Below are 12,671 nucleotides of genomic sequence, written 5' to 3' on the forward strand. Positions count from 1 at the left end.
TATAAAGAATAGTGAAAGGGAATAAAGGGGAAAGGAGAGAAAATGAGTGGGAAAAAGCAGAGAGAATAACAGCACATGAGAGACTCCTAAACTCTGGTAAACATACAAGGAGTAGTGGAAGGGGAGGTCGGTTGTGGGATGGGGTGACTGGGTGACGGGTACTGAGGGGGGCATTTGATGGGATGAGCACTGGGTGTTATGCTGTATGTTCGCAAATTGAACTCCAATAAAAAATATACAAAAAAATAAAAAAAATAAAAAATAAGAAAAAAATAAAGCATGGATCCTCAGGTCACCAGAACAGAAGGGGCCCATGCAGTTCCAGGATTCAAGGTGTAGACTGGATGTCTACAAAGGGATCTACCCGTACCAGAACAGAGGGGAGCCCACAGTGCCTGACACCATCTGCCTACAGTCAACTCAAGAATCCTAGGCTTCCTAGGTTGGTTACAATCTGGGGAGATTTATCACAACCTCTGATAGGATCTTAAGGGACAAAGTGACCCAAAGTCCAGAAGGTCTTTGGGGCCCTAGAGCACCCCCTAAAGAGGAAACCTGTAAGTCAGCCTTTGGCCAGAGTTGCCAAAGATGTATTGCTCTGCTGAGGCTGCTGACCCTCTCCCTCTCTCCTCCAGACCTGTGATACCCCATCTCCCACCATCCTGCTCACACTTCTACTTGCTGCTGCCAAGAAGAGTCATCATGCCTTGCTCTTCAAAGCATCTACATCTCACATTTGAGCCAGACATTCAGGCCCAGAGTGAGATACAGGACCTGGAAGTATCACATGTTCTCATAGCTGAGGTGAAGGAAGAGACTTCCTCTATGTCCTTTTGCTCTTTTAACTTCTCCTACCCCTCCACTGCCTCCTCCCTGTGTTCCTCTCCTGTGATCCCAGTCTCCCTAGAAGAGGAGAAGGAAGAGAAGCCTGCTGCAACACTGAGTCCTCTCCAGAGTCCTCAGAGCTCCTGCTCCTTATCCACATCATGGAGCACATCAGAAGGAGTCTCAGACAGCTCAGGAGAAGAAGATACAAGTTCACTGAAGACATCAATAGACATTGCATCTTTGCCCAGAGACCCACTAAATGAGAAGGTGGCTGATTTGGTGCATTTCATGATCCTCAAGCATCAATTGAAGGAGCCCATCACAAAGGTAGAAGTGCTGAAGGTTGTCATCAAAAGGTACAAGAAACAATTCCCTGTGATCTTCAAGAAAGCTTCTAAGTTTTTGGAGGTGATCTCTGGCATTGATGCGAAGGAGGTGGACCCCACCACCCACTTCTATGTCCTTGTCAACTCATTGGAGCTCACCCATGAGGAGATGCTTAGCAACAACCAGAGCATGCCTAAAAACGGTCTCCTGATAATCATCCTGGGTGTGATCTTCATGGAGGACAATTGTGCCCTTGAGGAAGACATCTGGTATTTTCTGAATATAATGGGAGTGTATGCTGGGAGGGAGCATTTCCTTTATGGGGAGCCCAGGAAGCTCATCACCAGAGATTGGGTGCAGGAGAATTACCTGGAGTATCGGCAGACGCCTAACAGGGATCCTCCATGCTATGAATTCCTGTGGGGTCCCAGGGCTCATGCTGACACCAGTAAGATGAAAGTGCTGGAATTTTTGGCCAAGGTCAAAGGGACTAACTCCACTTCCGTCTCATGCTGGTATGAGGGGGCTTTAAGAGATGAGGAAGTGAGGGCTCAAACCAGAATTGGCTCCATGGATAATACTACTGCATGTTCCTTGCATAGAATCATTCCCCAGATTCTCAGGCCTGACTGAAGAGTGAGCCCAAATATTCACTCTGTATTTGAAGAGGGCAGTCCTGCTTCTGATTTAGAGGAGAGTCAGGGTCAGGCTGGGCAGAACACAGTGTACAACTTTGTGTACCTATTCTGTATGGGTAACTTGGAAGATTTCTTTTTTTTTCTTTTCTTTTGGTATTTTTCAAATGTCTCTTTTTAAAGAAAAGTTTAATTCCCTAAAGACTCTAAGTTCTGAATGACATTGCTAATGCATTTATTGCTGTTTTTCAGGTTTAAGAATAACAGTTTCAATATTTTGCAAAAATTTGGGAAATTTCCCAGCTTTTGAGGGATCTGGTACAAAATAACATTGGAATAGAAATTTCTTTTGAAATGTGAAAGAGCTGAGCAGGAAAGCATAGGGTTCAATAAACAGAGGGAGAATGTAAAGGATAGCTTATCCTTGGGTTTGCTTAGACCTTTCAGTCCACCATCCTGGAAAATTAGAAAGATATACTTGGATTTGCTTGGTCTAGTCAAGAAAGTAGATGAAATCTTTTTTTTTTTTTTAAAGATTTGTTATTTATTTATTCAGAGAGAGAGAGAGAGGCAGAGACACAGGCAGAGGGATAAGCAGGCTCCATGCAGGAAGCCTGACATGGGACTTGATCCCGGGTCTCCAGGATCACACCCCAGGCTGCAGGCGGTGCTAATCCGCTGCGCCACCGGGGCTGCCCAGATGAAATATTAATAGATGAAAGCCCCTGCTCACTGACGCTTTCATTCACTAAACATCTCTTTAGCCTCCTCTTTGGAAGGCTCTGTTTTACTAGTGGGGATCCTAGGGTCAGCAGGACAGACCTCTACCCAAAGAACAGGAGAGGCTAGGAGCAGCTATCATATCAGGGAGATGGTGAGATGTCCTCTAAGAGCTACAGAAGAAGAAAAAAAGAGTGAGGAGATGAGCCTCCAGATGGGAGTAATCAAGCAAAAAGGCCCTGAGCCAAGGCACTTTGGGGCTCTGAGAAACTAATTCCTTCTGTCGAAGTTGGTTAGGAATCTGGGTGTTGAGTGCGGAGTGAAGGCTGTACAGGACAAGTTACATGAATAGGTTTGGGAGATCTCAGAATCCTCATTACGGGCTGGAAGTCTCAGAGAGGTCTGAGCAAACGGGTCAACTGGAGGAGTGGCCCTGCCGCAAGCCAGACACCAGCCCCTACCTTAGGGTCACCTGAGTTCTGTCAGGAAGAGCACAGCTGCTCTCTGCATTATTTGGCTGAGCAACAGTCTTGAGTCCTCGTGAGTAGGAGGGTCCGGTGCACCCTTGCCAGGGTCCCGGGGCTGAGAGCTGCCTTGGTGCCTGCTGGAGGCTGGGATGTGCCTCCCTGTGCACAGTGGGCCCCTCTGTAGAGGCGGGGCTATGTGAGTGAGTGGAGGTGGTGACGGACGTCTGGGTTGAGACAGACCAGAAACACTAGAGAGCAGGGGAAGGGAGTGTGCAGCTGCAAGGAGGGATGGGGTTGGAGGGGTAGTGCCCTGGGACTAGGCACCTCAGAAACTCTGCAGTGTAAAGGGCTGGGTGTGGGAATGCCTGGAAATAGGTCCAGGTGTCGTCCCTGGCTCAGGCTGCCCCCCACAGATCGTGAGCTGTTGGCACCCTAGAGGGCAGATGTCCTATGGCTATGACTGCTGGTCTATGTTGCCACCAGATAGAGGATTGGCCCAAGGTGCAGACATCTGCAGGGGGGATGGAAAGCCACAGAGATGGCCCTCTTCCTTGTTGAGCTTGATGGATTTATGTAGAGTTCAAAGTAAGAAGTATCATGTATCATGATATTGAGAGAATCCCCAAGTCCAAGACAATACTTGGGCCTGGGTATGACAAGTCCATAATGACAAACTCAGCAATAGTTTCCTAGGGAAATTCTTTTTTTTTTATTTTTTATAAATTTATTTTTTATTGGTGTTCAATTTGCCGACATATAGAATAACACCCAGTGCTCATCCCGTCAAGTGCCTCCCTCAGTGCCCACCACCCAGTCACCCCCACCCCCCGCCCACCTCCCCTTCCACCACCCCTAGTTCGTTTCCCAGAGTTAGGAGTCTCTCATGTTCTGTCTCTCCTAGGGAAATTCTGAAGCCATTTGTAGCATTTTCAATTTCTTCCATGGAGTTCAAAGGCCCAGGTAGGGCTCACATTCCACATTTTGAATCAACACATGTGATCCTTCATTCATTCACCTATTCATTCACTCAATCAATCATTCCCTCAGTCATCCTTTCAGTCAGGAAGCATTTATCTGAACATACGCTGGGGAGGAACACCAAGGATATAAACCAAAGGAAAATGATAACACACGTAATTCAAGCTGTGGATGTGAGAAAATGAGCAGGAGACAGATTCTAGAAAACATTAGGAAATTAGCAACTGTGAAATGATAGGATAATCTATAATGATTTCGAGGTCTTCTATCTGCTGACGAGCCAGAACTCATTCCTCCCAGATGAAATTGAGGATAAGGAAGGGAGAGTCGGTGGCAATTTGAATTACGGTAGACACGAAGAAGGGTGTGGCGGGTGATATCAGTGCAGGCCGCGTAGATGGTGGAGTTGAGTGGGATGTCCAGGTGAATAGGTCCGGTGAGCAGTAGGAGCCATGGCTCTGACTCTCAGGAGAGGATACTAGGCTAGAGACTAGACTAAGCTGCATCAGTAGACTGTTGTATAGATAGAGATCTACACGTTGCAGAAGGTCATCCCTTTCCTGTGAACACACTAGGTGGCCACAATAAAAAAAAAAAAGGTACAATACATCTAGGTACTACTTTAAAGGGGAAAATTATTCATATAGTATTAAATAAGAAGAAAAAGTTTTCCAGTATCTTCTTAAATTTACATATGTATATACAGCTGCCCATGTCCGTGCCTGTGTATTTGTGGCTCATATCATATATACAGTGTTCATGACATTTCAATCTCACATCTACTATCTCAGATAATTTTTTTAAAGATTTCATTTATTTATGAGAGAGAGAAAGAGAGAGAGAGAGGCAGAGACACAGGCAGAGGGAGAAGCAGGCTTCATCCAGGGAGCCCGACATGGGACTCGATCCCGGGTCTCTGGGATCAAGCCCTGGGCCGAAGGTGGCGCTAAACCACTGAGCCACCCGGGCTGCCCATCTCAGATACTTTTTTGAAGCTCTGCTCCCGGCATCCTTTGTTCAGGTCTCAGCTTATACACCTACTCCTCTAATCCAGTGTGTCCATTTTAGGAAGCTGGCAGCTGTGCAGTAACAAGTTTGTCATGGCAGCAGAGCAAGACTAGAGGCCAACTTGGGCCAGAGAATTTGGAGGCCAGTTATCCACGACACTTACTGTATCTAACTGGTGGACATTGTCAACATTTTAGAAGTGAGACCTCTTTCATTCCAACGGAAGCCTTCAAGAGGAATCTGATCTACGAACATGAGGAAGGCAAAATAGTCTGATCACATGAGAACTGTTAAGCCCCGAGTCCCTACCAACTCAGCAAGCTTCCTTTCCTCCACCTGCCAGGTGGTGGGTTCTCACACTCAACCACAGAACTCTAGGCTTTCCCTGAGCACAGCGGATGGAAGACCCTTCCTCAGACATAGATTTCATCATGTTCCTACACAGGCATCTATCTGTATGGACCCTAATATACCCAATGCACCAAATCCCCGTTTTGCTGCCTTGTTTTCTGGCACGCCAAGAGCTTGATCATTTGACACGTTCTTGTCATTTTTTGCACATTCTGAAAGCTCTTCCATGATATATCCCTTTCTCTAAATATAGTTCCCTATACTTTTAGCTATGTCTACACCATTGCTTCTCAACAACATTTTTAAATTTTAATCTCTCCGAACAATAGCAGATATTTTAGCTTCTCTGATCTTTTCAAAGAACCGGTTTTGTTTCTGTTAACAGCCGTTGTTTTTCTAGATTCAATTTCATTGATTTCTGCTCTTATCTATATTATTCCCATTCTTCTGCATTACTTGGGTTGAATTTATTTTTCTTTTTATACTTTAGGTAAAATATTAGAATAGTGACTTGGGTCCTTTTTATGCCTAATAAAAGTATTTAATGACAAATTTACCTTTAAGCATAGCATTAGCTAAATCCCTTAAATTCCAATGTGTCCTGTTTTCATTTTCATTTAGTTGGAAATTTCCTAACTTCCCTCAATAATTTCTTTCAAGTAGGGTTGGTAAAAATGTGTTGCTTAGTTTCCAAAAATTTGACTTTTTACATACCTTTTTAGTTCTATTCTTTGCTTTAATTCCATTACGGATAGAGAAATATATAATTTTCATTTTTTTTTAATTTGTCAAGTGTTGTTTTATGAACTGTGTGAATGTTCTGAGTGCACCTGAAAAGAATGTACATTTTGCTGTTGGAGTGTTTTATAAATACCAAGTAAATCAACGTGGTTGGTATTCTTTTTCAGGCCTCATTTTCTAATTATTTGATTATTTATACAGAGAGGAATGATGAGGCCTCCAGATATAATTGTAGCTTCAACTATTTCTCATATCCTGTTCTCTTGTTTTTGTTTTTGCTTTGTTTTGTTTTTTTTTTTTTTAGCTAATGTGTTTTGAAGCTCTTTTAGGTTTGTACATATTAAGGGCTGCTATGTCATCTTGATAATTTGACTCTTTCAACATGTAATATCTGTTATTCATTCTTGGCAACTTCCTGTCTTATGAAGTTAGTTTTTTTCTGATGTTATTACAATTACCTAGCTATCTTCTTATCCATTTTTATTCTATTTTTAAAAATAGCAAATAATAATACTTTTTTTGGTGTACAGTGCCATGATTTTTACCCCTGTCTAGATTTGTGTAGCCACCACCATAACCAGGATACTGAATGGCTCCATAACTGCCCCCACAAAAAACCACAGCACCCTTCCCACATGCTCTTCCCACACCTAACCCTGACAACCACTCATCTATTCTCTACATCCATATATTTCATAGAGTGTCATATAATTGAAGTAATAGAGCATATAACTTACTGATTCCAGCTTTGCTCACTCTGTAAACAGTCTTTGAGATTTTTCCGAATCGCTCCATGTGTCAATAGGCTATCTCTTTTGCTGCTTAGTGGTATTCCATCACATGGATGCACCTCAGTTCATTAATTCATTCACCTCTGTGAGGACTTTGGATTGTTTTCAGTTTTTGTCATATAAGAATAGAGCTATTGTAGACAATCATGTATAGATGTTTGTGTGAACATATGTTTTTATTTCTCTCAAGGATGGGATTGTTGAGTCCAATGATAAGCGTATATGTATATAAGAAATTAGAGTCCTTCCGCACAGTGACTGTTCAACTTTACATTCACTGGCGTGATGCATGAGAGTTCAAATTGTTCTATATCCTTGCTGGTGCTTAGTAATGTCAATTTTATTTTTTAAATCTAGTTTTAAAAATCTTTTTTTTTATTTTTTTTTAATTTTTATTTATTTATGATAGTCACAGAGAGAGAGAGAGAGTAAAAATCTATTCTCAAAAGTTGCATCTTACTGTGCTTTTAATTTGCTTTTCTCTAATGGAGAATATTGTAGAAAAAAAATTTTATGGATTTATTTAACATGCATACATTAATTTAGTGAGGTATATTCTGTCCATTTAAAAAGTGTTCTTCCTAATTTTCTTTTTCAATTTTGAGATCCCTTTTTCAATTCTGGATAAAGATCCTAAGTTGTTTTGCAAACAATGTTTTCCAGTCTGTAGCTTGACTTTGTCTGCTCTTAAGCATCTCTTTCTCAGAGAAATAGATTTTTTAAATATTAGTGATGTTCAATTTATTATTTTTCTTTTATTTATTTATTTTTTTTATTATTTTTTATTATTTTTTTTTATTATTTTTCTTTTTGAATCATTTTGTGGTGTCATTTTTTTAGGGCTCTTTGCCTAATTCTAGCTCATTAAATTTTCTTGTATCTTTTTGTATTTGAGATTAATACTTTTTCAATTTGGCATTTTTTTTCTCTGATCCTGGCAAGTCATCAAAGGGAGGACATTAAGGAAAGACTGAGGGACCTCCAACCTCAGATGAAGGAGCCCCAGTCCTACCTGACCCAGAGAAACCCTGGACATGGTCCCTAAATGTGGTGTTTCCTGACCACATCAATGGAGTCTGAGGGAAGCCCAGGATCATCTGAGGGGGCCTGACTCAGGACAGGGGAGGGAGGAATCCCAGATCCTCCTGGGTTTCCAAGTAGTGCTTCTGAAGAAGATGGAAGGGATCTCCCACTATAGATACAGGGAACCTCAGTCCCACCTAGCCCCTGATGTCAGCCTCCAAAAGCCCAAGGCAGGGTCTCCAGATGTGTTATTTCCAAACTTCCATCCCAGGAGCTTGAAGGGCTGGGTGTGAGGTTTCCTCTGGGTAGAGCTTCAGATCATCAGATAAGAGTTATCACCAGGCCACAGGCTTCAAGTTAGGGCTTCTGAGGAAGAACTGAGAGGATAATTCACTGCTGGTAGAGGGGGCCCCAGCCTCACTCTGCCTTTGCTGTCTTCCCTCAGAAGCCCCGAGCAGTTTCCCTGGTGTGGCGTATCTGGACTTCCATCATGGAAGGTTGAGGGAGATGAGGCTTTTTCTGAGGGGTACAACCTTGGTTTGATAGAGGGAGGAATCCTAGACTTTCCTATGAATCAAGGTGAGGACCCAAAGGGAGGACATAGGGGGCCTCTCATAACACATAGATGGAATCTCACAGATATCCACCCCTATTATTATCGTGAGACGCCTGGTGCATGGACATCAGGTAAAGACAACTCTCTGCATCTCCTTGACTTTTTTCTGGCATCTCAGGAGATGGTGGCCTTGATCTGAGGGACTATCCTCAGGTCAGAAGATGGATAGGGCATGCAGACCCTGTCAGGAGTAAATATGATGATCTTGAGGAGAACTGAGGAACTCTACCACCCTAGTACACACAGGACCTCACAGAATCCAGGCTTACTCTGTTGTCAGCTCTGGGAAATATTTTTTAATGTTGAGGAAGTCCAATATATCATTTTTTCTCACTTGAATCATAAATTTAATTTGCATTTCTGTAATGGCTAATGATGTGGAGAAATTTTTCATGTGCTTATTTAACATCCATCCATACAACAACTTTACTGAAGTATGGGTTGATGCATGCTGCCCATTTAAAAATTAAGTTGTTTGTTTTCTAATTTTTCAATTTTGAGGATTCTTTTTGTATTCTAGATACAGGTCTTTTGTTGGATATTTGATTTGCAAATATTTTTTTTCCATTATGCAGCTTTGGTACATATTTGTGAACATGCTGAAGATGTCATTAGGGAACTGCAAATTAGAACAACATGGAGCTACCACTACTCACCTATTCAAATGGCCAAAGTCCAGAATACTGAAAATACCAAATACTGATGAGGATGTAAAGCAAAAAGAACTCTAATTGCTGGTGGGAAGGCAAATTAGTACAGCTATTTTGGAAGATAATTTAGCAATTCTTACAAAACTAAGCATAATCAAGAATTGGTTTGTGATGTTACAATAATTAAAAATAGACCAAGTGTAACTTCACCAATGAGAAGAGAATCTTTAAACTAAACAATAGCTTGAATACATAAATGTCCATTATCCATATATTGTATGTTAATTTGGGAGCAAAAAAGAAAACGAGTATAAGGCTTATTTTAAAGGTTGTGTGGAAATAAGATTTCACTTAAGTTTTATGGCTCCCAAGTCACTCCTCAGAATATTAAGAATGCTGTTGCTTATCTGACTTTCATATGATATAGGAAAAACAGCTGGTGATTTACATGGGTTTTTGTAAACCAATAAAGTCATAACAAAACCTCAAAGCCCCTGGCAGCCATTCTCATGAGCAACACCTCTCTGAATAAGCAAAACATACATCACACGAGGCCTATAGGTGTATTTTGGGTGAATATAATATTCAGAAAAAGTAAAGAACTTCCTGAATTTCAGCACTGAGGATTCAAGAAAGGCAAGAACTGAGGTTTTCAATAAACTGCATGTTCAGCAAAAATAAACTTGATAAAAAGATGTATTGCCATTTCTGCAGCAGAAATAACTAATAGGGTTGAGACTGCACAGAAATGCAATGTTCATCTTACATTAAACATTTTTCAAATGAAAATATATACAAATCAGTTTTGTGCAGTTTAAAACTATGATTAAATGTATAATTTTGATGCTTAATTGAACTTTTTATTGGATTTTTCACAATAATTCTGTCCAATGTATATGTGTAATTAACTTATTGAAATCTTCTTTCCAAAATAAATTTATATATTTTATAAAGATTGTTCATTCTGTTAACAGTGTACTGCACATAGTGATAATCAAATGACATTTAGTTAGGTTTTTTAAATGGAAGTTTCAGAAGAGTTGAATCTTCTAGTACTTTCATTTAAAAATGTGTACCTTTAGTTCTGTTTCTGATAATGGCAGAGTAGTTTGTTTCAGAAAAATCCTCCCACAGATACTTATAAACTGAGTACCAATTTTTAAAAATATAACTATTTGAAGGCACAGGAGTAAGACTGAAATCTGATAGAAACTAGAGGGGATTCAATCTTTGAAAAAAGTAGAGTGTACTGGGTGAGATTCCTGATTATAAGACTTTTTCCCTAAGGCACTCCTCGGTTTTCATAAAAGAGGGATGTAAGCATTCAGCAGAAAATCACCTTTCTATTGACTTAAAGTGTCAAAAAGGGAGCCTGTAATTGCCAGAGTTGTTAGAAATTGAGGAGGGATATCCCAGAAAGGAGCAAGGCAAAGTGAGATTTGCCCCAAAATATGTGTATGAATTTTCTTCAAGTGTTCGGTGGAATCACGAACTGCGTTTGTATAGGGAAAAGTCCAAAGAGCAAAGGGCCAATGAAAAACTAGTTGGAAGGCTGAAAAACACAAGCAGAGATTTCAGTGGTTTCTTGGTGCAGGGGTAACAGAGTTCTGACTTCAAGTTGTAAAAGGTAAAAATGGCTTGGTAAAACCTTTGATTTTCACCAACCGACCCTAAGAAAGTGTAAAAATAAAATTTCAAGGTGAAGGTGATCAGTCAGGAATCGAATTGCCTGAAAGAACAAATTTCAAGAATCTTCAAAAGAAGACAACAGAATTCAGTGTCTATATTGTGTAAGCCACAATGCCAAGTATATAATAAAAATTAATAGGCACAGAGCAAAACATAAATATGTGACCCGTGGTGATGTTGCAGATTTTGTAATTAGTGCACACATTGTTTTGAGGTGTAGATAAAATGTTCACTCAGATAGGCCATATAGGAATCCTTAAAATAAGTATCAAAAATTCCAAACGGTAGAATTCTTAAAGAGTATGCTCTCTAACCAAAGTATAATCATATTGAAAAAAAAATAAATCATGAAAAATTAGAGAAAATATTTGAACTGCATGAAAATAAAAAATACAACTATGCCAATGGGAGGGAGTGGGGGCATCTGCAGGTAAAGGAATTTGTACAGAGAATTTCTACATTTAAATTCTTAAATTACAACAGAAGAAAGTTCACAAATCAATAATCTATATTCTTATCTCAAGAAACTAGAAAAACAGGCAAAATAAACCCAAAATAAATGGAAGGAAGGAAAAAATAAAGAGCAGAAATCAATGAAATAGAATACAAACAATGAAGAAAATTAACAAAAATAAACAGTAGGTTCCTTGAAAATTTTAACACACTTGATGTAACTGGGAAGACAGTAAGAGAGATAGAGGTAGAGATAGAGATAGAGATGACAGAGAGAGAGAGAGACTGCATATGAATGAGCAAACAAATGCCAATATCAGAAATGAAAGCAGGATATCATTACAGATCCTGCACATGTTAAAAATACAGGAAACATGAAAACTGCATCAATAAATTTGACACATTAGATAACATTGAAAATTACTTGGAAAAGATAACTTACAATTGCTTCAAAAATAGAAAAAATAAAATAACCTGTATTTATTGAGGAAATGAAGTTTATTACCAAAACCCTTCACCTCCTCATCACACACAAAAAAGCCTGGGGCCAAATAACTTAACTGGTGATTTTTATTAAACACTTAATGAAGAAGAGATAATATTATATCACATGGTCTTTCAGAAAATTGAACAGAGAACAATTCCCAATTAATTTTGTAAAGCAAGTATAAACTTATGTCAAAAGTTAACAAATATTTTACATGAAAAAAACTACTAACTAATATTTCTGAAAAAATGTAGAGTCATAAAACCTTAAGAAAATATTAGCAAATCAAAGCTGGCAATATATAAAAAGGATAAAACATCATAATCAAGTGGGAATGCAAGAATGCCAGGTTGGTTTAAAATTCAAAAATCTTTTAATATAACTCACCACATTAATTGAAAAATGGATAAAATCATCTCAATAAATGAATTGAAATATTTGACACATGCCATTATACATTTATCTTTTAAAAAATACTCTCAGGAAACGGACTAAAGGCTCCAATCAAGAGACATGGGTATCAAAAGGGATAAGAAAACAAAACTCTTTTATATGCTGCCTATAAGAGACTTGTTTTAGACCTAAAGACACCTGCAGATTAAAAGTGAAGGGATGAAAAAACATTTATCATGCAAATCAATGTCAAAAGAAAGCTAGAGTAGCAATACTTATATCCGACAAACTAGACTTTAAAACAAACAGTGTAACAAGAGATAAAGAAGGGTACTGTATCATAATAAAGGGGAAAATCCAACAGGGAGCTCTAACAATTGTAAATATTTATGTACCCAACATGGGAGCACCCAAATATATAAAACAATTAATGACAAACATAAAGGAACACACTGATAATAATACAACAATAGGGATCCCTGGGTGGCGCGGCGGTTTGGCGCCTGCCTTTGGC

General features: G+C 39.5%; 1 protein-coding gene across 1 annotated transcript; it reads left to right on the top strand.

Annotated features, from left to right (window-relative positions):
- The first annotated feature begins 702 nt into the window (after nucleotides 1–702).
- On the top strand, nucleotides 703–1,788 carry LOC140627917 (melanoma-associated antigen 10-like). Its single transcript, XM_072816507.1, has one exon. It carries the CDS (start codon nucleotides 703–705, stop codon nucleotides 1,786–1,788), a length of 1,086 nt encoding a protein of 361 aa, XP_072672608.1.
- Nucleotides 1,789–12,671: the final 10,883 nt, after the last annotated feature.

Source organism: Canis lupus, chromosome X (assembly GCF_048164855.1).
Source record: "Canis lupus baileyi chromosome X, mCanLup2.hap1, whole genome shotgun sequence".
Lineage (NCBI taxonomy): Eukaryota > Metazoa > Chordata > Mammalia > Carnivora > Canidae > Canis > Canis lupus.